General features: G+C 34.4%; 1 protein-coding gene across 1 annotated transcript in view; it reads left to right on the top strand.

Annotated features, from left to right (window-relative positions):
- The window catches only part of LOC121556009 (sphingomyelin synthase-related protein 1-like), a gene marked incomplete at its 3' end in the record, with an annotated part of 38,029 nt that overhangs the window by 8,805 nt on the left and 1,570 nt on the right, over positions 1–27,654 (top strand). Inside the window, exon 2 of the mRNA XM_045215587.1 lies at positions 25,435–26,115. Coding sequence (XP_045071522.1) covers positions 25,448–26,115 — 668 coding nt within the window. The remainder of the gene's footprint in view (positions 1–25,434; positions 26,116–27,654) is intronic.

The raw sequence follows: 27,654 nt of genomic DNA, 5'->3' as shown, positions 1-27,654 counted from the left end.
ATACACATATTTTGCAGATGTTATTGGGCCATACATATATTTAGCAGATGTTATTGGTCCAAATACATATTTAGCAGATGTTATTGGTCCATACATATATTTAGCAGATGTTATTGGTCCAAATACATATTTAACAGATGTTATTGGTCCATACACATATTTAGCAGATGTTTTTGGTCCATACATATATTTAGCAGATGTTATTGGTCCAAATACATATTTAGCAGATGTTATTGGTCCATACATATATTTAGCAGATGTTATTCGTCCAAATACATATTTAACAGATGTTATTGGTCCATACACATATTTAGCAGATGTTATTGGTCCATACACATATTTAGCAATGTTATTGATCCATACACATATTTAACAGATGTTATTGGTCCATACACATATTTAACATATGTTATTGATCCATACACATATTTAGCAGATGTTATTGGTCCATACACATATTTAACAGATGTTATTGGTCCATACACATATTTAGCAGATGTTATTGGTCCATACACATATTTAGCAGATGTTATTGGTCCAAATACATATTTAACAGATGTCATTGGTCACATATTTAGCAGATGTTATTGGTCCATACACATATTTAGCAGATGTTATTGATCCATACACATATTTAGCAGATGTTATTGGTCCAAATACATACTTAACAGATGTTATTGGTCACATATTTAGCAGATGTTATTGGTCCATACACATATTTAGCAGATGTTATTGGTCCAAATACATATTTAACAGATGTTATTGGTCACATATTTAGCAGATGTTATTGGTCCATACACATATTTAGCAGATGTTATTGGTCCATACACATATTTAGCAGATGTTATTGATCCATACACATATTTAGCAGATGTTATTGGTCCATACACATATTTAGCAGATGTTATTGGTCCATACACATATTTAGCAGTTGTTATTGGTCCAAATACATATTTAACAGATGTTATTGGTCACATATTTAGCAGATGTTATTGGTCCATACACATATTTAGCAGATGTTATTGATCCATACACATATTTAGCAGATGTTATTGGTCCAAATACATATTTAACAGATGTTATTGGTCACATATTTAGCAGATGTTATTGGTCCATACACATATTTAGCAGATGTTATTGGTCCAAATACATATTTAACAGATGTTGTTGGTCACATATTTAGCAGATGTTATTGGTCCATACACATATTTAGCAGATGTTATTGGTCCATACACATATTTAGCAGATGTTATTCGTCCATACACATATTTAACAGATGTTATTGATCCATACACATATTTAACAGATGTTATTGGTCCATACACATATTTAACAAATGTTATTGATCCATACACATATTTAACAGATGTTATTGGTCCATACACATATTTAACAGATGTTATTGGTCCATACACATACAGTGGGGAAAAAAAGTATTTAGTCAGCCACCAATTGTGCAAGTTCTCCCACTTAAAAAGATGAGAGAGGCCTGTAATTTTCATCATAGGTACACGTCAACTATGACAGACAAATTGAGAAAAAAATTCCAGAAAATCACATTGTAGGATTTTTAATGAATTTATTTGCAAATTATGGTGGAAAATAAGTATTTGGTCACCTACAAACAAGCAAGATTTCTGGCTCTCACAGACCTGTAACTTCTTCTTTAAGAGGCTCCTCTGTCCTCCACTCGTTACCTGTATTAATGGCACCTGTTTGAACTTGTTATCAGTATAAAAGACACCTGTCCACAACCTCAAACAGTCACACTCCAAACTCCACTATGGCCAAGACCAAAGAGCTGTCAAAGGACACCAGAAACAAAATTGTAGACCTGCACCAGGCTGGGAAGACTGAATCTGCAATAGGTAAGCAGCTTGGTTTGAAGAAATCAACTGTGGGAGCAATTATTAGGAAATGGAAGACATACAAGACCACTGATAATCTCCCTCGATCTGGGGCTCCACGCAAGATCTCACCCCGTGGGGTCAAAATGATCACAAGAACGGTGAGCAAAAATCCCAGAACCACACGGGGGACCTAGTGAATGACCTGCAGAGAGCTGGGACCAAAGTAACAAAGCCTACCATCAGTAACACACTACGCCGCCGGGGACTCAAATCCTGCAGTGCGAGACGTGTCCCCCTGCTTAAGCCAGTACAGGTCCAGGCCCGTCTGAAGTTTGCTAGAGTGCATTTGGATGATCCAGAAGAGGATTGGGAGAATGTCATATGGTCAGATGAAGCCAAAATATAAATTTTTGGTAAAAACTCAACTCGTCGTGTTTGGAGGACAAAGAATGCTGAGTTGCATCCAAAGAACACCATACCTACTGTGAAGCATGGGAGTGGAAACATCATGCTTTGGGGCTGTTTTTCTGCAAAGGGACCAGGACGACTGATCCGTGTAAAGGAAAGAATAAATGGGGCCATGTATCGTGAGATTTTGAGTGAAAACCTCCTTCCATCAGCAAGGGCATTGAAGATGAAACGTGGCTGGGTCTTTCAGCATGACAATGATCCCAAACACACCGCCCGGGCAACGAAGGAGTGGCTTCGTAAGATGCATTTCAAGGTCCTGGAGTGGCCTAGCCAGTCTCCAGATCTCAACCCCATAGAAAATCTTTGAGTTGAAAGTCCGTGTTGCCCAGCGACAGCCCCAAAACATCACTGCTCTAGAGGAGATCTGCATGGAGGAATGGGCCAAAATACCAGCAACAGTGTGTGAAAACCTTGTGAAGACTTACAGAAAATGTTTGACCTGTGTCATTGCCAACAAAGGGTATATAACAAAGTATTGAGAAACTTTTGTTATTGACCAAATACTTATTTTCCACCATAATTTGCAAATAAATTAATTAAAAATCCTACAATGTGATTTTCTGGATTTTCTTTTCTCATTTTGTCTGTCATAGTTGACGTGTACCTATGATAAAAATTACAGGCCTCTCTCATCTTTTTAAGTGGGAGAACTTGCACAATTGGTGGCTGACTAAATACTTTTTTTCCCCTCTGTATTTAACAGATGTTATTGGTCCATACACATATTTAACAGATGTTATTGATCCATACACATATTTAGCAGATGTTATTGATCCATACACATATTTAGCAGATGTTATTGGTCCATACACATATTTAGCAGATGTTATTGATCCATACACATATTTAACAGATGTTATTGGTCCATACACATATTTAACAGATGTTATTGGTCCATACACATATTTAACAGATGTTATTGGTCCATACACATATTTAACAGATGTTATTGGTCCATACACATATTTAACAGATGTTATTGGTCCATACACATATTTAACAGATGTTATTGGTCCATACAAATATTGAGCAGATGTTATTGATCACATACACATATTTAGCAGATGTTATTGATCACATACACATATTTAACAGATGTTATTGGTCCATACACATATTTAGCAGATGTTATTGATCACATACACATATTTAGCAGATGTTATTGATCACATACACATATTTAACAGATGTTATTGGTCACATATTTAGCAGATGTTATTCGTCCATACACATATTTAACAGATGTTATTGATCCATACACATATTTAACAGATGTTATTGGTCCATACACATATTTAGCAGATGTTATTGATCACATACACATATTTAGCAGATGTTATTGATCACATACACATATTTAGCCGATGTTATTGATCACATACACATATTTAGCAGATGTTATTGATCACATACACATATTTAACAGATGTTATTGGTCCATACAAATATTTAGCAGATGTTATTGAACCATACATATATTTAGCAGATGTTATTGGTCCAAATACATATTTAACAGATGTTATTTGTCCATACACATATTTAGTAGATGTTATTGGTCCATACACATATTTATCAGATGTTATTGGTCCATACATATATTTAGCAGATGTTATTGGTCCAAATACATATTTAGCAGATGTTATTGGTCCATACACATATTTAACAGATGTTATTGATCCATACACATATTTAACAGATGTTATTGGTCCATACACATATTTAACACATGTTATTGATCCATACACATATTTAACAGATGTTATTGGTCCATACACATATTTAACAGATGTTATTGGTCCATACACATATTTAGCAGATGTTATTGGTCCATACACATATTTAGCAGATGTTATTGATCACATACACATATTTAGCAGATGTTATTGGTCCATACACATATTTAGCAGATGTTATTGATCACATACACATATTTAGCAGATGTAATTCGTCCATACACATATTTAACAGATGTTATTGATCCATACACATATTTAACAGATGTTATTGGTCCATACACATATTTAACAAATGTTATTGATCCATACACTATTTAACAGATGTTATTGGTCCATACACATATTTAACAGATGTTATTGGTCCATACACATATTTAACAGATGTTATTGGTCCATACACATATTTAACAGATGTTATTGATCCATACACATATTTAGCAGATGTTATTGATCCATACACATATTTAGCAGATGTTATTGGTCCATACACATATTTAGCAGATGTTATTGATCCATACACATATTTAACAGATGTTATTGGTCCATACACATATTTAACAGATGTTATTGGTCCATACACATATTTAACAGATGTTATTGGTCCATACACATATTTAACAGATGTTATTGGTCCATACACATATTTAACAGATGTCATTGGTCCATACACATATTTAACAGATGTTATTGGTCCATACACATATTTAGCAGATGTTATTGATCACATACACATATTTAGCAGATGTTATTGATCACATACACATATTTAACAGATGTTATTGGTCCATACACATATTTAACAGATGTTATTGGTCCATACACATATTTAGCAGATGTTATTGATCACATACACATATTTAGCAGATGTTATTGATCACATACACATATTTAACAGATGTTATTGGTCACATATTTAGCAGATGTTATTCGTCCATACACATATTTAACAGATGTTATTGATCCATACACATATTTAACATATGTTATTGGTCCATACACATATTTAGCAGATGTTATTGATCACATACACATATTTAGCAGATGTTATTGATCACATACACATATTTAGCCGATGTTATTGATCACATACACATATTTAGCAGATGTTATTGATCACATACACATATTTAACAGATGTTATTGGTCCATACACATATTTAGCAGATGTTATTGAACCATACACATATTTAGCAGATGTTATTGGTCCAAATACATATTTAACAGATGTTATTGGTCCATACATATATTTAGCAGATGTTATTGGTCCAAATACATATTTAACAGATGTTATTTGTCCATACACATATTTAGCAGATGTTATTGGTCCATACACATATTTAGCAGATGTTATTGGTCCATACATATATTTAGCAGATGTTATTGGTCCAAATACATATTTAGCAGATGTTATTGGTCCATACATATATTTAGCAGATGTTATTGGTCCAAATACATATTTAACAGATGATATTGGTCCATACACATATTTAGCAGATGTTATTGGTCCATACATATATTTAGCAGATGTTATTGGTCCAAATACATATTTAGCAGATGTTATTGGTCCATACATATATTTAGCAGATGTTATTGGTCCAAATACATATTTAACAGATGTTATTGGTCCATACACATATTTAGCAGATGTTATTGGTCCATACACATATTTAGCAATGTTATTGATCCATACACATATTTAACAGATGTTATTGGTCCATACACATATTTAACATATGTTATTGATCCATACACATATTTAGCAGATGTTATTGGTCCATACACATATTTAACAGATGTTATTGGTCCATACACATATTTAGCAGATGTTATTGGTCCATACACATATTTAGCAGATGTTATTGGTCCAAATACATATTTAACAGATGTCATTGGTCACATATTTAGCAGATGTTATTGGTCCATACACATATTTAGCAGATGTTATTGATCCATACACATATTTAGCAGATGTTATTGGTCCAAATACATATTTAACAGATGTTATTGGTCACATATTTAGCAGATGTTATTGGTCCATACACATATTTAGCAGATGTTATTGGTCCAAATACATATTTAACAGATGTTATTGATCACATATTTAGCAGATGTCATTGGTCCATACACATATTTAGCAGATGTTATTGGTCCATACACATATTTAGCAGATGTTATTGATCCATACACATATTTAGCAGATGTTATTGGTCCATACACATATTTAGCAGATGTTATTGGTCCAAATACATATTTAACAGATGTTATTGGTCACATATTTAGCAGATGTTATTGGTCCATACACATATTTAGCAGATGTTATTGGTCCAAATACATATTTAACAGATGTTATTGGTCACATATTTAGCAGATGTTATTGGTCCATACACATATTTAGCAGATGTTATTGGTCCAAATACATATTTAACAGATGTTATTGGTCACATATTTAGCAGATGTTATTGGTCCATACACATATTTAGCAGATGTTATTGGTCCAAATACATATTTAACAGATGTTATTGGTCACATATTTAGCAGATGTTATTGGTCCATACACATATTTAGCAGATGTTATTGGTCCAAATACATATTTAACAGATGTTATTGATCACATATTTAGCAGATGTTATTGGTCCATACACATATTTAGCAGATGTTATTGGTCCATACACATATTTAGCAGATGTTATTGATCCATACACATATTTAGCAGATGTTATTGGTCCATACACATATTTAGCAGATGGTATTGGTCCATACACATATTTAGCAGATGTTATTGGTCCAAATACATATTTAACAGATGTTATTGGTCACATATTTAGCAGATGTTATTGGTCCATACACATATTTAGCAGATGTTATTGATCCATACACATATTTAGCAGATGTCATTGGTCCAAATACATATTTAACAGATGTTATTGGTCACATATTTAGCAGATGTTATTGGTCCATACACATATTTAGCAGATGTTATTGGTCCAAATACATATTTAACAGATGTTATTGGTCACATATTTAGCAGATGTTATTGGTCCATACACATATTTAGCAGATGTTATTGATCCATACACATATTTAGCAGATGTTATTGGTCCATACACATATTTAGCAGATGTTATTGATCCATACACATATTTAGCAGATGTTATTGGTCCATACACATATTTAGCAGATGTTATTCGTCCATACACATATTTAACAGATGTTATTGATCCATACACATATTTAACAGATGTTATTGGTCCATACACATATTTAACACATGTTATTGATCCATACACATATTTAACAGATGTTATTGGTCCATACACATATTTAACATTTGTTATTGGTCCATACACATATTTAGCAGATGTTATTGGTCCATACACATATTTAGCAGATGTTATTGATCACATACACATATTTAGCAGATGTTATTGGTCCATACACATATTTAGCAGATGTTATTGATAACATACACATATTTAGCAGATGTTATTTGTCCATACACATATTTAACAGATGTTGTTGATCCATACACATATTTAACAGATGTTATTGGTCCATACACATATTTAACAAATGTTATTGATCCATACACATATTTAACAGATGTTATTGGTCCATACACATATTTAACAGATGTTATTGGTCCATACACATATTTAACAGATGTTATTGGTCCATACACATATTTAACAGATGTTATTGATCCATACACATATTTAGCAGATGTTATTGATCCATACACATATTTAGCAGATGTTATTGGTCCATACACATATTTAGCAGATGTTATTGATCCATACACATATTTAACAGATGTTATTAGTCCATACACATATTTAACAGATGTTATTGGTCCATACACATATTTAACAGATGTTATTGGTCCATACACATATTTAACAGATGTTATTGGTCCATACACATATTTAACAGATGTTATTGGTCCATACACATATTTAACACATGTTATTGGTCCATACACATATTTAGCAGATGTTATTGATCACATACACATATTTAGCAGATGTTATTGATCACATACACATATTTAACAGATGTTATTGGTCCATACACATATTTAACAGATGTTATTGGTCCATACACATATTTAGCAGATGTTATTGATCACATACACATATTTAGCAGATGTTATTGATCACATACCCATATTTAACAGATGTTATTGGTCACATATTTAGCAGATGTTATTGGTCCATACACATATTTAACAGATGTTATTGGTCCATACACATATTTAACACATGTTATTGGTCCATACACATATTTAGCAGATGTTATTGATCACATACACATATTTAGCAGATGTTATTGATCACATACACATATTTAACAGATGTTATTGGTCCATACACATATTTAACAGATGTTATTGGTCCATACACATATTTAGCAGATGTTATTGATCACATACACATATTTAGCAGATGTTATTGATCACATACCCATATTTAACAGATGTTATTGGTCACATATTTAGCAGATGTTATTCGTCCATACACATATTTAACAGATGTTATTGATCCATACACATATTTAACAGATGTTATTGGTCCATACACATATTTAGCAGATGTTATGGGTCCATACACATATTTAACAGATGTTATTGGTCCAAATACATATTTAACAGATGTTATTGGTCCATACACATATTTAACAGATGTTATTGGTCACATATTTAGCAGATGTTATTGGTCCCTACACATATTTAGCAGATGTTATTGATCCATACACATATTTAGCAGATGTTATTGATCACATATTTAGCAGATGTTATTGGTCCATACACATATTTAACAGATGTTATTGGTCACATATTTAACAGATGTTATTGGTCACATATTTAGCAGATGTTATTGGTCCATACACATATTTAGCAGATGTTATTGGTCCATACACATATTTAACAGATGTTATTGGTCACATATTTAGCAGATGTTATTGTTCCATACACATATTTAACAGATGTTATTGATCCATACACATATTTAACAGATGTTATTGGTCCATACACATATTTAACAGATGTTATTGATCCATACACATATTTAGCAGATGTTATTGGTCCATACACATATTTAGCAGATGTTATTGGTCCATACACATATTTAGCAGATGTTATTGGTCCAAATACATATTTAACAGATGTTATTGGTCACATATTTAGCAGATGTTATTGGTCCATACACATATTTAGCAGATGTTATTGATCCATACACATATTTAGCAGATGTCATTGGTCCAAATACATATTTAACAGATGTTATTTGTCACATATTTAGCAGATGTTATTGGTCCATACACATATTTAGCAGATGTTATTGGTCCAAATACATATTTAACAGATGTTATTGGTCACATATTTAGCAGATGTTATTGGTCCATACACATATTTAGCAGATGTTATTGGTCCATACACATATTTAGCAGATGTTATTAATCCATACACATATTTAGCAGATGTTATTGGTCCATACACATATTTAGCAGATGTTATTGATCCATACACATATTTAGCAGATGTTATTGGTCCATACACATATTTAGCAGATGTTATTCGTCCATACACATATTTAACAGATGTTATTGATCCATACACATATTTAACAGATGTTATTGGTCCATACACATATTTAACACATGTTATTGATCCATACACATATTTAACAGATGTTATTGGTCCATACACATATTTAACAGATGTTATTGGTCCATACACATATTTAGTAGATGTTATTGGTCCATACACATATTTAGCAGATGTTATTGATCACATACACATATTTAGCAGATGTTATTGGTCCATACACATATTTAGCAGATGTTATTGATCACATACACATATTTAGCAGATGTTATTCGTCCATACACATATTTAACAGATGTTCTTGATCCATACACATATTTAACAGATGTTATTGGTCCATACACATATTTAACAAATGTTATTGATCCATACACATATTTAACAGATGTTATTGGTCCATACACATATTTAACAGATGTTATTTGTCCATACACATATTTAACAGATGTTATTGGTCCATACACATATTTAACAGATGTTATTGATCCATACACATATTTAGCAGATGTTATTGGTCCATACACATATTTAGCAGATGTTATTGATCCATACACATATTTAACAGATGTTATTGGTCCATACACATATTTAACAGATGTTATTGGTCCATACACATATTTAACAGATGTTATTTGTCCATACACATATTTAACAGATGTTATTGGTCCATACACATATTTAACTGATGTTATTGGTCCATACACATATTTAACAGATGTTATTGGTCCATACACATATTTAACAGATGTTATTGGTCCATACACATATTTAGCAGATGTTATTGATCACATACACATATTTAGCAGATGTTATTGATCACATACCCATATTTAACAGATGTTATTGGTCACATATTTAGCAGATGTTATTGGTCCATACACATATTTAGCAGATGTTATTGGTCCATACACATATTTAGCAGATGTTATTGATCCATACACATATTTAGCAGATGTTATTGGTCCATACACATATTTAGCAGATGTTATTGATCCATACACATATTTAGCAGATGTTATTGGTCCATACACATATTTAGCAGATGTTATTCGTCCATACACATATTTAACAGATGTTATTGATCCATACACATATTTAACAGATGTTATTGGTCCATACACATATTTAACACATGTTATTGATCCATACACATATTTAACAGATGTTATTGGTCCATACACATATTTAACAGATGTTATTGGTCCATACACATATTTAGTAGATGTTATTGGTCCATACACATATTTAGCAGATGTTATTGATCACATACACATATTTAGCAGATGTTATTGGTCCATACACATATTTAGCAGATGTTATTGATCACATACAAATATTTAGCAGATGTTATTAGTCCATACACATATTTAACAGATGTTCTTGATCCATACACATATTTAACAGATGTTATTGGTCCATACACATATTTAACAAATGTTATTGATCCATACACATATTTAACAGATGTTATTGGTCCATACACATATTTAACAGATGTTATTGGTCCATACACATATTTAACAGATGTTATTGGTCCATACACATATTTAACAGATGTTATTGATCCATACACATATTTAGCAGATGTTATTGGTCCATACACATATTTAGCAGATGTTATTGATCCATACACATATTTAACAGATGTTATTGGTCCATACACATATTTAACAGATGTTATTGGTCCATACACATATTTAACAGATGTTATTTGTCCATACACATATTTAACAGATGTTATTGGTCCATACACATATTTAACTGATGTTATTGGTCCATACACATATTTAACAGATGTTATTGGTCCATACACATATTTAACAGATGTTATTGGTCCATACACATATTTAGCAGATGTTATTGATCACATACACATATTTAGCAGATGTTATTGATCACATACCCATATTTAACAGATGTTATTGGTCACATATTTAGCAGATGTTATTCGTCCATACACATATTTAACAGATGTTATTGATCCATACACATATTTAACAGATGTTATTGGTCCATACACATATTTAGCAGATGTTATTGATCACATACACATATTTAGCAGATGTTATTGATCACATACACATATTTAACAGATGTTATTGGTCCATACACATATTTAACAGATGTTATTGGTCCATACACATATTTAGCAGATGTTATGGGTCCATACACATATTTAACAGATGTTATTGGTCCAAATACATATTTAACAGATGTTATTGGTCCATACACATATTTAACAGATGTTATTGGTCATATATTTAGCAGATGTTATTGGTCCATACACATACTTAGCAGATGTTATTGATCCATACACATATTTAGCAGATGTTATTGATCACATATTTAGCAGATGTTATTGGTCCATACACATATTTAACAGATGTTATTGGTCACATATTTAACAGATGTTATTGGTCACATATTTAGTAGATGTTATTGGTCCATACACATATTTAGCAGATGTTATTGGTCCATACACATATTTAACAGATGTTATTGGTCACATATTTAGCAGATGTTATTGTTCCATACACATATTTAACAGATGTTATTGATCCATACACATATTTAACAGATGTTATTGGTCCATACACATATTTAACAGATGTTATTGATCCATACACATATTTAGCAGATGTTATTGGTCCATACACATATTTAGCAGATGTTATTGGTCCATACACATATTTAGCAGATGTTATTGGTCCAAATACATATTTAACAGATGTTATTGGTCACATATTTAGCAGATGTTATTGGTCCATACACATATTTAGCAGATGTTATTGATCCATACACATATTTAGCAGATGTCATTGGTCCAAATACATATTTAACAGATGTTATTTGTCACATATTTAGCAGATGTTATTGGTCCATACACATATTTAGCAGATGTTATTGGTCCAAATACATATTTAACAGATGTTATTGGTCACATATTTAGCAGATGTTATTGGTCCATACACATATTTAGCAGATGTTATTGGTCCATACACATATTTAGCTGATGTTATTGATCCATACACATATTTAGCAGATGTTATTGGTCCATACACATATTTAGCAGATGTTATTGATCCATACACATATTTAGCAGATGTTATTGGTCCATACACATATTTAGCAGATGTTATTCGTCCATACACATATTTAACAGATGTTATTGATCCATACACATATTTAACATATGTTATTGGTCCATACACATATTTAACACATGTTATTGATCCATACACATATTTAACAGATGTTATTGGTCCATACACATATTTAACAGATGTTATTGGTCCATACACATATTTAGTAGATGTTATTGGTCCATACACATATTTAGCAGATGTTATTGATCACATACACATATTTAGCAGATGTTATTGGTCCATACACATATTTAGCAGATGTTATTGATCACATACACATATTTAGCAGATGTTATTCGTCCATACACATATTTAACAGATGTTATTGATCCATACACATATTTAACAGATGTTATTGGTCCATACACATATTTAACAAATGTTATTGATCCATACACATATTTAACAGATGTTATTGGTCCATACACATATTTAACAGATGTTATTGGTCCATACACATATTTAACAGATGTTATTGGTCCATACACATATTTAACAGATGTTATTGATCCATACACATATTTAGCAGATGTTATTGGTCCATACACATATTTAGCAGATGTTATTGATCCATACACATATTTAACAGATGTTATTGGTCCATACACATATTTAGCAGATGTTATTGATCACATACACATATTTAGCAGATGTTATTGATCACATACACATATTTAACAGATGTTATTGGTCCATACACATATTTAACAGATGTTATTGGTCCATACACATATTTAGCAGATGTTATGGGTCCATACACATATTTAACAGATGTTATTGGTCCAAATACATATTTAACAGATGTTATTGGTCCATACACATATTTAACAGATGTTATTGGTCATATATTTAGCAGATGTTATTGGTCCATACACATATTTAGCAGATGTTATTGATCCATACACATATTTAGCAGATGTTATTGATCACATATTTAGCAGATGTTATTGGTCCATACACATATTTAACAGATGTTATTGGTCACATATTTAACAGATGTTATTGGTCACATATTTAGCAGATGTTATTGGTCCATACACATATTTAGCAGATGTTATTGGTCCATACACATATTTAACAGATGTTATTGGTCACATATTTAGCAGATGTTATTGTTCCATACACATATTTAACAGATGTTATTGATCCATACACATATTTAACAGATGTTATTGGTCCATACACATATTTAACAGATGTTATTGATCCATACACATATTTAGCAGATGTTATTGGTCCATACACATATTTAGCAGATGTTATTGGTCCATACACATATTTAGCAGATGTTATTGGTCCAAATACATATTTAACAGATGTTATTGGTCACATATTTAGCAGATGTTATTGGTCCATACACATATTTAGCAGATGTTATTGATCCATACACATATTTAGCAGATGTCATTGGTCCAAATACATATTTAACAGATGTTATTTGTCACATATTTAGCAGATGTTATTGGTCCATACACATATTTAGCAGATGTTATTGGTCCAAATACATATTTAACAGATGTTATTGGTCACATATTTAGCAGATGTTATTGGTCCATACACATATTTAGCAGATGTTATTGGTCCATACACATATTTAGCTGATGTTATTGATCCATACACATATTTAGCAGATGTTATTGGTCCATACACATATTTAGCAGATGTTATTGATCCATACACATATTTAGCAGATGTTATTGGTCCATACACATATTTAGCAGATGTTATTCGTCCATACACATATTTAACAGATGTTATTGATCCATACACATATTTAACATATGTTATTGGTCCATACACATATTTAACACATGTTATTGATCCATACACATATTTAACAGATGTTATTGGTCCATACACATATTTAACAGATGTTATTGGTCCATACACATATTTAGTAGATGTTATTGGTCCATACACATATTTAGCAGATGTTATTGATCACATACACATATTTAGCAGATGTTATTGGTCCATACACATATTTAGCAGATGTTATTGATCACATACACATATTTAGCAGATGTTATTCGTCCATACACATATTTAACAGATGTTATTGATCCATACACATATTTAACAGATGTTATTGGTCCATACACATATTTAACAAATGTTATTGATCCATACACATATTTAACAGATGTTATTGGTCCATACACATATTTAACAGATGTTATTGGTCCATACACATATTTAACAGATGTTATTGGTCCATACACATATTTAACAGATGTTATTGATCCATACACATATTTAGCAGATGTTATTGGTCCATACACATATTTAGCAGATGTTATTGATCCATACACATATTTAACAGATGTTATTGGTCCATACACATATTTAACAGATGTTATTGGTCCATACACATATTTAACAGATGTTATTGGTCCATACACATATTTAACAGATGTTATTGGTCCATACACATATTTAACTGATGTTATTGGTCCATACACATATTTAACAGATGTTATTGGTCCATACACATATTTAACAGATGTTATTGGTCCATACACATATTTAGCAGATGTTATTGATCACATACACATATTTAGCAGATGTTATTGATCACATACACATATTTAACAGATGTTATTGGTCCATACACATATTTAACAGATGTTATTGGTCCATACACATATTTAGCAGATGTTATGGGTCCATACACATATTTAACAGATGTTATTGGTCCAAATACATATTTAACAGATGTTATTGGTCCATACACATATTTAACAGATGTTATTGGTCATATATTTAGCAGATGTTATTGGTCCATACACATATTTAGCAGATGTTATTGATCCATACACATATTTAGCAGATGTTATTGATCACATATTTAGCAGATGTTATTGGTCCATACACATATTTAACAGATGTTATTGGTCACATATTTAACAGATGTTATTGGTCACATATTTAGCAGATGTTATTGGTCCATACACATATTTAGCAGATGTTATTGGTCCATACACATATTTAACAGATGTTATTGATCCATACACATATTTAACAGATGTTATTGGTCCATACACATATTTAACAGATGTTATTGATCCATACACATATTTAGCAGATGTTATTGGTCCATACACATATTTAGCAGATGTTATTGGTCCATACACATATTTAGCAGATGTTATTGGTCCAAATACATATTTAACAGATGTTATTGGTCACATATTTAGCAGATGTTATTGGTCCATACACATATTTAGCAGATGTTATTGATCCATACACATATTTAGCAGATGTCATTGGTCCAAATACATATTTAACAGATGTTATTTGTCACATATTTAGCAGATGTTATTGGTCCATACACATATTTAGCAGATGTTATTGGTCCAAATACATATTTAACAGATGTTATTGGTCACATATTTAGCAGATGTTATTGGTCCATACACATATTTAGCAGATGTTATTGGTCCATACACATATTTAGCTGATGTTATTGATCCATACACATATTTAGCAGATGTTATTGGTCCATACACATATTTAGCAGATGTTATTGATCCATACACATATTTAGCAGATGTTATTGGTCCATACACATATTTAGCAGATGTTATTCGTCCATACACATATTTAACAGATGTTATTGATCCATACACATATTTAACATATGTTATTGGTCCATACACATATTTAACACATGTTATTGATCCATACACATATTTAACAGATGTTATTGGTCCATACACATATTTAACAGATGTTATTGGTCCATACACATATTTAGTAGATGTTATTGGTCCATACACATATTTAGCAGATGTTATTGATCACATACACATATTTAGCAGATGTTATTGGTCCATACACATATTTAGCAGATGTTATTGATCACATACACATATTTAGCAGATGTTATTCGTCCATACACATATTTAACAGATGTTATTGATCCATACACATATTTAACAGATGTTATTGGTCCATACACATATTTAACAAATGTTATTGATCCATACACATATTTAACAGATGTTATTGGTCCATACACATATTTAACAGATGTTATTGGTCCATACACATATTTAACAGATGTTATTGGTCCATACACATATTTAACAGATGTTATTGATCCATACACATATTTAGCAGATGTTATTGGTCCATACACATATTTAGCAGATGTTATTGATCCATACACATATTTAACAGATGTTATTGGTCCATACACATATTTAACAGATGTTATTGGTCCATACACATATTTAACAGATGTTATTGGTCCATACACATATTTAACAGATGTTATTGGTCCATACACATATTTAACTGATGTTATTGGTCCATACACATATTTAACAGATGTTATTGGTCCATACACATATTTAACAGATGTTATTGGTCCATACACATATTTAGCAGATGTTATTGATCACATACACATATTTAGCAGATGTTATTGATCACATACCCATATTTAACAAATGTTATTGGTCACATATTTAGCAGATGTTATTCGTCCATACACATATTTAACAGATGTTATTGATCCATACACATATTTAACAGATGTTATTGGTCCATACACATATTTAGCAGATGTTATTGATCACATACACATATTTAGCAGATGATATTGATCACATACACATATTTAACAGATGTTATTGGTCCATACACATATTTAACAGATGTTATTGGTCCATACACATATTTAGCAGATGTTATGGGTCCATACACATATTTAACAGATGTTATTGGTCCAAATACATATTTAACAGATGTTATTGGTCCATACACATATTTAACAGATGTTATTGGTCATATATTTAGCAGATGTTATTGGTCCATACACATATTTAGCAGATGTTATTGATCCATACACATATTTAGCAGATGTTATTGATCACATATTTAGCAGATGTTATTGGTCCATACACATATTTAACAGATGTTATTGGTCACATATTTAACAGATGTTATTGGTCACATATTTAGCAGATGTTATTGGTCCATACACATATTTAGCAGATGTTATTGGTCCATACACATATTTAACAGATGTTATTAGTCACATATTTAGCAGATGTTATTGTTCCATACACATATTTAACAGATGTTATTGATCCATACACATATTTAACAGATGTTATTGGTCCATACACATATTTAACAGATGTTATTGATCCATACACATATTTAGCAGATGTTATTGGTCCATACACATATTTAACAGATGTTATTGGTCCATACACATATTTAGCAGATGTTATTGGTCCATACACATATTTAACAGATGTTATTGGTCCATACACATATTTAGCAGATGTTATTGATCCATACACATATTTAGCATATGTTATTGGTCACATATTTAGCAGATGTTATTGGTCCATACACATATTTAGCAGATGTTATTGGTCCAAATACATATTTAACAGATGTTATTGGTCACATATTTAGCAGATGTTATTGGTCCATACACATATTTAGCAGATGTTATTGGTCCATACACATATTTAGCAGATGTTATTCGTCCATACACATATTTAACAGATGTTATTGATCCATACACATATTTAACAGATGTTATTGTTCCATACACATATTTAACAGATGTTATTGATCCATACACATATTTAGCAGATGTTATTGGTCCATACACATATTTAACAGATGTTATTTGTCACATATTTAGCAGATGTTATTGGTCCATACACATATTTAGCAGATGTTATTGGTCCAAATACATATTTAACAGATGTTATTGGTCACATATTTAGCAGATGTTATTGGTCCATACACATATTTAGCAGATGTTATTGGTCCATACACATATTTAGCTGATGTTATTGATCCATACACATATTTAGCAGATGTTATTGGTCCATACACATATTTAGCAGATGTTATTGATCCATACACATATTTAGCAGATGTTATTGGTCCATACACATATTTAGCAGATGTTATTCGTCCATACACATATTTAACAGATGTTATTGATCCATACACATATTTAACATATGTTATTGGTCCATACACATATTTAACACATGTTATTGATCCATACACATATTTAACAGATGTTATTGGTCCATACACATATTTAACAGATGTTATTGGTCCATACACATATTTAGTAGATGTTATTGGTCCATACACATATTTAGCAGATGTTATTGATCACATACACATATTTAGCAGATGTTATTGGTCCATACACATATTTAGCAGATGTTATTGATCACATACACATATTTAGCAGATGTTATTCGTCCATACACATATTTAACAGATGTTATTGATCCATACACATATTTAACAGATGTTATTGGTCCATACACATATTTAACAAATGTTATTGATCCATACACATATTTAACAGATGTTATTGGTCCATACACATATTTAACAGATGTTATTGGTCCATACACATATTTAACAGATGTTATTGGTCCATACACATATTTAACAGATGTTATTGATCCATACACATATTTAGCAGATGTTATTGGTCCATACACATATTTAGCAGATGTTATTGATCCATACACATATTTAACAGATGTTATTGGTCCATACACATATTTAACAGATGTTATTGGTCCATACACATATTTAACAGATGTTATTGGTCCATACACATATTTAACAGATGTTATTGGTCCATACACATATTTAACTGATGTTATTGGTCCATACACATATTTAACAGATGTTATTGGTCCATACACATATTTAACAGATGTTATTGGTCCATACACATATTTAGCAGATGTTATTGATCACATACACATATTTAGCAGATGTTATTGATCACATACCCATATTTAACAAATGTTATTGGTCACATATTTAGCAGATGTTATTCGTCCATACACATATTTAACAGATGTTATTGATCCATACACATATTTAACAGATGTTATTGGTCCATACACATATTTAGCAGATGTTATTGATCACATACACATATTTAGCAGATGATATTGATCACATACACATATTTAACAGATGTTATTGGTCCATACACATATTTAACAGATGTTATTGGTCCATACACATATTTAGCAGATGTTATGGGTCCATACACATATTTAACAGATGTTATTGGTCCAAATACATATTTAACAGATGTTATTGGTCCATACACATATTTAACAGATGTTATTGGTCATATATTTAGCAGATGTTATTGGTCCATACACATATTTAGCAGATGTTATTGATCCATACACATATTTAGCAGATGTTATTGATCACATATTTAGCAGATGTTATTGGTCCATACACATATTTAACAGATGTTATTGGTCACATATTTAACAGATGTTATTGGTCACATATTTAGCAGATGTTATTGGTCCATACACATATTTAGCAGATGTTATTGGTCCATACACATATTTAACAGATGTTATTGGTCACATATTTAGCAGATGTTATTGTTCCATACACATATTTAACAGATGTTATTGATCCATACACATATTTAACAGATGTTATTGGTCCATACACATATTTAACAGATGTTATTGATCCATACACATATTTAGCAGATGTTATTGGTCCATACACATATTTAACAGATGTTATTGGTCCATACACATATTTAGCAGATGTTATTGGTCCATACACATATTTAACAGATGTTATTGGTCCATACACATATTTAGCAGATGTTATTGATCCATACACATATTTAGCATATGTTATTGGTCACATATTTAGCAGATGTTATTGGTCCATACACATATTTAGCAGATGTTATTGGTCCAAATACATATTTAACAGATGTTATTGGTCACATATTTAGCAGATGTTATTGGTCCATACACATATTTAGCAGATGTTATTGGTCCATACACATATTTAGCAGATGTTATTCGTCCATACACATATTTAACAGATGTTATTGATCCATACACATATTTAACAGATGTTATTGGTCCATACACATATTTAACAGATGTTATTGATCCATACACATATTTAGCAGATGTTATTGGTCCATACACATATTTAACAGATGTTATTGGTCCATACACATATTTAGCAGATGTTATTGGTCCAAATACATATTTAACAGATGTTATTGGTCACATATTTAGCAGATGTTATTGGTCCATACACATATTTAACAGATGTTATTGGTCCATACACATATTTAGCAGATGTTATTGGTCCATACACATATTTAACAGATGTTATTGGTCCATACACATATTTATCAGATGTTATTGATCACATACACATATTTAGCAGATGTTATTGTGGGTGTAGCGGAATGCTTGTGTTCCTAGCTCCAACAGTGCAGTAATATCTAACAGTCACAACAATACACACACATCTAAAAAGTAAAAGAATGGAATTAAGAAATACAAATATTAGGACGAGCAATGTCAGAGACTGGAAAATAAATATATTTAGTACCAGTCAAAAGTTTGGACACACCTACTAATTCAAGGGTTTTTCTTTATTTTTACTATTTTCTACATTGTAGAATAATAGTGAAGACATCAAAACTATGAAATAACACATATGGAATCATGTAGTAATCAAAAAAGTGTTAAACAAATCAAGATATATTTTATATTTGAGACCCTTCAAATAGCCACCCTTTGCCTTGACAGCTTTGCACACTCTTGGCATTCCCTCAACCAGCTTCACCTGGAATGCTTTTCCAACAGTCTTGAAGGAGTTCCCACATATGCTGAGCACTTGTTGGCTGCTTTTCCTTGACTCTGCTGTCCGACTCATCCCAAACCATCTCAATTGGGTTGAGGTCGGGGGATTCTGGAGGCCAGGTCATCTGATGCAGCACTCCATCACTCTCCTTCTTGGTAAAATAGCCTTTACACAGCCTGGAGGTGTGTTGGGTCATTGTCCTGTTGAAAAACAAATGATAGTCCCACTAAGCCCAAACCAGATGGGATGGCATATCGCTGCAGAATACTGTGGTAGCCATGCTGGTTAAATAAATCACAGACAGCGTCACCAGCAAAGCACCCCCACACCATAACACCTCCTCCTCCATGCTTTACGGTGGGAACTACACATGCAGAGATCATCCATTCACCCACACCGCGTCTCACAAAGTCACGGCGGTTGGAACTAAAAATCTCCAATTTGGACTCCATAGCAAAGGACAAATTTCCACCGGTCTAATGTCCATTGCTCGTGTTTCTTGGCCCAAGTAGGTCTCTTCTTCTTATTGGTGTCACTTAGTAATGGTTTCTTTGCAGCAATTCGTCCATGAAGGCCTGATTCACACAGTCTCCTCTGAACAGTTGATGTTGAGATGTGTCTGTGACTTGAACTCTGTGAAGCATTTATTTGGGCTGCAATTTCTGAGGCTGGTAACTCTAATAAATGTATCCTCTGCAGCAGAGGTAACTCTGGGTCTTCCATTCCTGTGGCGGTCCTCATGAGAGCCAGTTTCATCATAGCGCTTGATGTTTTTTGCGACTGCACTTGAAGAAACTTTCAAAGTTCTTGAAATTTTCCAGATTGACTGACCTTCATGTCTTAAAGTTATGATGGACAGTCATTTCTCTTTGCTTATTTGAGCTTTTCTTGCCATAATATGGCCTTGTTCTTTTACCAAATAGGGGTATCTTCTGTATACCCCCCCTACCTTGTCACAACACAACTGATTGGCTCAAACACATTATGAAGCAAAAAATTCCACAAATTAACTATTAAGAAGGCGCATCTGTTAATTGAAATGCATTCCAGGTGACTACCTCATGAAGCTGGTTGAGAGAATGCCAAGAGAGTGCAAAGATGTCATCAAGGCAAAGGGTGGCTATTTGAAGAATCTCAAATATATAATATATTTTCATTTGTTTAACACTTTTTTGGTTACTACATGATTCCATATAAGTTATTTCATAGTTTTGATGTCTTCACTATTATTCTACAATGTAGAAAATAGTAAAAATAAAGAAAAACCCTTGAATGAGTAGGTGTGTCCAAACCTTTGACTGGTAGTGTATATATACATATACAGTGGGGAGAACAAGTTTTTGATACACTGCCGATTTTGCAGGTTTTCCTACTTACAAAGCATGTAGAGGTCTGTAATTTTTATCATAGGTACACTTCAACTGTGAGAGACGGAATCTAACGATGGCCAAGACCAGAGAGCTGTGTAAGGACATCAGGGATAAAATTGTAGACCTGCACAAGGCTGGGATGGGCTACAGGATAATAGGCAAGCAGCTTGGTGAGAAGGCAACAACTGTTGGCACAATTATTAGAAAATGGAAGAAGTTCAAGATGACGGTCAATCACCCTCGGTCTGGGGCTCCATGCAAGATCTCACCTCATGGGGCATCAATGATCATGAGGAAGGTGAGGGATCAGCCCAGAACTACACGGCAGGACCTGGTCAATGACCTGAAGAAAGCTGGGACCACAGTCCCAAAGAAAACCATTAGTAACACATTACGCCGTCATGGATTAAAATCCTGCAGCGCACGCAAGGTCCCCCTGCTCAAGCCAGCGCATGTCCAGGCCCGTCTGAAGTTTGCCAATGACCATCTGGATGATCCAGAGGAGGAATGGGAGAAGGTCATGTGGTCTGATGAGACAAAAATAGAGCTTTTTGGTCTAAACTCCACTCCCCGTGTTTGGAGGAAGAAGAAGGATGAGTACAACCCCAAGAACACCATCCCAACCGTGAAGCATGGAGGTGGAAACATCATGCTTTGGGGATGCTTTTCTGCAAAGGGGACAGGACGACTGCACCGTGTTGAGGGGAGGATGGATGGGGCCATGTATCACGAGATCTTGGCCAATAACCTCCTTCCCTCAGTAAGAGCATTGAAGATGGGTTGTGGCTGAGTCTTCCAGCATGACAACGACCCGAAACACACAGCCAGGGCAAATAAGGAGTGGCTCCGTAAGAAGCATCTCAAGGTCCAGGAGTGGCCTAGCCAGTCTCCAGACCTGAACCCAATAGAAAATCTTTGGAGGGAGCTGAAAGTCCGTATTGCCCAGCGACAGCCCCGAAACCTGAAGGATCTGGAGAAGGTCTGTATGGAGGAGTGGGCCAAAATCCCTGCTGCAATGTGTGCAAACCTGGTCAAGACCTACAGGAAACGTATGATCTCTGTAATTGCAAACAAAGGTTTCTGTACCAAATATTAAGTTCTGCTTTTCTGATGTATCAAATAATTATGTCATGCAATAAAATGCAAATTAATTACTAAAAATCATACAATGTGATTTTCTGGATTTTTGTTTTAGATTCCGTCTCTCACAGTTGAAGTGTACCTATGATAAAAATTACAGACCTCTACATGCTTTGTAAGTAGGAAAACCTGCAAAATCGGCAGTGTATCAAAAACTTGTTCTCCCCACTGTATATGTATATATACACTACCAGTCAAAGGTTTGGACACACCTACTCATTCAAGGGTTTTTCTTTATTTTTACTATTTTCTACATTGTAGAATAATAGTGAAGACATCAAAACTATGAAATAACTTATATGGAATCATGTAGTAACCAAAAAAGTGTTAAACAAATGAAAATATATTATATATTTGAGATTCTTCAAATAGCCACCCTTTGCCTTGATGACATCTTTGCACTCTCTTGGCATTCTCTCAACCAGCTTCATGAGGTAGTCACCTGGAATGCATTTCAATTAACAGATGTGCCTTGTTAAAGATTCATTTGTGGAATTTCTTTCCTTCTCAATGTGTTTCAGCCAATCAGTTGTGTTGTGACAAGGTAGGGGGATTTACAGAAGATAGCCCATAGAAGATAGCCCCTATGGTAGAAATTACAGACCTGTACATGCTTTGTAAGTAGGAAAACCTGCAAAATCGGCAGTGTATCAAATACTTGTTCTCCCCACTGAATATGTGATGGAATGTGTAGACATTATGGACAGTATGTGGATAGAATATATAGGACATCTGTAGAATACGTAGGATAGAATAAAATATGTACAGCAATAGCCTGAATAGGATAGGACTTGACTAAAATACAGTATATACATATGAAATGGGTCAAACAAAATCTAAACATTATTTAAACATTATTAAAGTGACCAGTGTTCCATGCTATGTACATTGGGCAGCAGCCCCTAAAGGTTTATGGTAGAGTAACCGGGTGGTAGCCGGCTAGTGACAGTGACTAAGTTCAGGGCAGGGTACCGGGTGGTAGCCGGCTAGTGACAGTGACTAAGTTCAGGGCAGGGTACTGGGTGGTAGCCGGCTAGTGACAGTGACTAAGTTCAGGGCAGGGTACTGGGTGGTAGCCGGCTAGTGACAGTGACTAAGTTCAGGGCAGGGTACCGGGTGGTAGCCGGCTAGTGACAGTGACTAAGTTCAGGGCAGGGTACTGGGCGGAGGCGGGCTGGTGGTGATTATTTAACAGTCTGATGGCCTTGAGATAGCAGCTGTTTTTCAGTGTCTCAGTGTCTGATACTGTCTAGTTTGAATGGAGCTGGTGGTCTAAGCCAATGATGAGTATATACTGAATGTGGTCGATCTGTGCTCTGACTGGCTTCTGTGACTTAATGCTGTCTTCCCAGAACAAACTATCAGGCCTGTTGTTACATTGACATTGCCTTTGTGTTACCCCTGTATTAATGCTCTCTCTCTCTCTCTCTCTCTCTCTCCCTCTCTCTCTCTCAGAGGGAGGTATGCTATGGCGGTGTCTCAGAGTAGTGTTAGTACTTGGAGCAGTAAGCAGGTGTCTGGCTGGCTGAAGCAGGAGGGGTTTGGGCAGTATGTGGAGCTGCTGTGTTCTAAACACCGTGTGGATGGCCTCAGCCTGCTGACTCTAGGGGAGGCTGACCTGCGTGAACCCCCTCTGGGCCTCACTGTGCTGGGGGACATCAAGAGGCTGGCCCTGGCCCTGCGGAGGCTCCAAAGACAGAACCAAGATCAGCTGGAGGAGATGGGAATAGGGTTAATGGAGATAGGGTTAGGGGGATTAGGGGCTGCTGCTGGGAGGGACAGGGCCTGTCACGGGGATGACTGGGGGGATCACAGGGCCGACAGGTGGTGTAACGGAGGGGAACATGTGTGTAACAGGGCAGCGCGTCGTCAGATGGACTGTGGGGTCTCAGGGTCATGGTTGGGGTCGCGACCCCGGTCAGGGACAGAGTTAGAAGAAGACCAGTGCCACATTCACTCCACTGGGGACAGGAAGTGCGTTCTAGGGCGTCTGGACCCGGAGCTGTGGAAGACAGTAGTCAGCTCTGTTTACGTCATGCTGGTCTTCGGATTTACCTCCTTCGTCATGGTGATCGTCCACAACCGCGTTCCCGATATGACAACTTACCCCCCACTGCCCGACATCTTCCTGGACAGGTGAGTCTGATCTTTAACCTCTAACCCCTGACCTCTAATCCCACTGCCAGACATTTTCCTGAACAGGTGAGTTTAATCTCTAACCCCTGACCTCTAATCCCACTGCCAGACATTTTCCTGAACAGGTGAGTTTGACCTCTAACCCCCGACCTCTAATCCCACTGCCAGACATTTTCCTGAACAGGTGAGTTTAATCTCTAACCCCTGACCTCTAATCCCACTGCCAGACATTTTCCTGAACAGGTGAGTTTAATCTCTAACCCCTGACCTCTAATCCCACTGCCAGACATTTTCCTGAACAGGTGAGTTTAATCTCTAACCCCTGACCTCTAATCCCACTGCCAGACATTTTCCTGAACAGGTGAGTTTAATCTCTAACCCCTAGCCTCTAATCCCACTGCCAGACATTTTCCTGAACAGGTGAGTTTAATCTCTAACCCCTGACCTCTAATCCCACTGCCAGACATTTTCCTGAACAGGTGAGTTTGACCTCTAACCCCCGACCTCTAATCCCACTGCCAGACATTTTCCTGAACAGGTGAGTTTAATCTCTAACCCCTGACCTCTAATCCCACTGCCAGACATTTTCCTGAACAGGTGAGTTTAATCTCTAACCCCTGACCTCTAATCCCACTGCCAGACATTTTCCTGAACAGGTGAGTTTAATCTCTAACCCCTGACCTCTAATCCCACTGCCAGACATGTTCCTGAACAGGTGAGTTTAATCTCTAACCCCTGACCTCTAATCCCACTGCCAGACATTTTCCTGAACAGGTGAGTTTAATCTCTAACCCCTGACCTCTAATCCCACTGCCAGACATTTTCCTGAACAGGTGAGTTTAATCTCTAACCCCTGACCTCTAATCCCACTGCCAGACATTTTCCTGAACAGGTGAGTTTAATCTCTAACCCCTGACCTCTAATCCCACTGCCAGACATTTTCCTGAACAGGTGAGTTTAATCTCTAACCCCTGACCTCTAATCCCACTGCCAGACATTTTCCTGAACAGGTGAGTTTAATCTCTAACCCCTGACCTCTAATCTCACTGCCAGACATTTTCCTGAACAGGTGAGTTTGACCTCTAATCCCTGACCTCTAATCTCACTGCCAGACATTTTCCTGAACAGGTGAGTTTAATCTCTAACCCCTGACCTCTAATCCCACTGCCAGACATTTTCCTGAACAGGTGAGTTTAATCTCTAACCCCTGACCTCTAATCCCACTGCCAGACATTTTCCTGAACAGGTGAGTTTAATCTCTAACCCCCTGACCTCTAATCCCACTGCCAGACATTTTCCTGAACAGGTGAGTTTAATCTCTAACCCCTGACCTCTAATCCCACTGCCAGACATTTTCCTGAACAGGTGAGTTTAATCTCTAACCCCTGACCTCTAATCTCACTGCCAGACATTTTCCTGAACAGGTGAGTTTAATCTCTAACCCCTGACCTCTAATCCCACTGCCAGACATTTTCCTGAACAGGTGAGTTTAATCTCTAACCCCTGACCTCTAATCCCACTGCCAGACATTTTCCTGAA

The sequence above is a fragment of the Coregonus clupeaformis genome, unplaced genomic scaffold (genome assembly GCF_020615455.1).
Source record: "Coregonus clupeaformis isolate EN_2021a unplaced genomic scaffold, ASM2061545v1 scaf0476, whole genome shotgun sequence".
Taxonomy (NCBI): Eukaryota; Metazoa; Chordata; class Actinopteri; order Salmoniformes; family Salmonidae; genus Coregonus; species Coregonus clupeaformis.
This window is presented reverse-complemented; position numbering and strand designations above follow the sequence as displayed.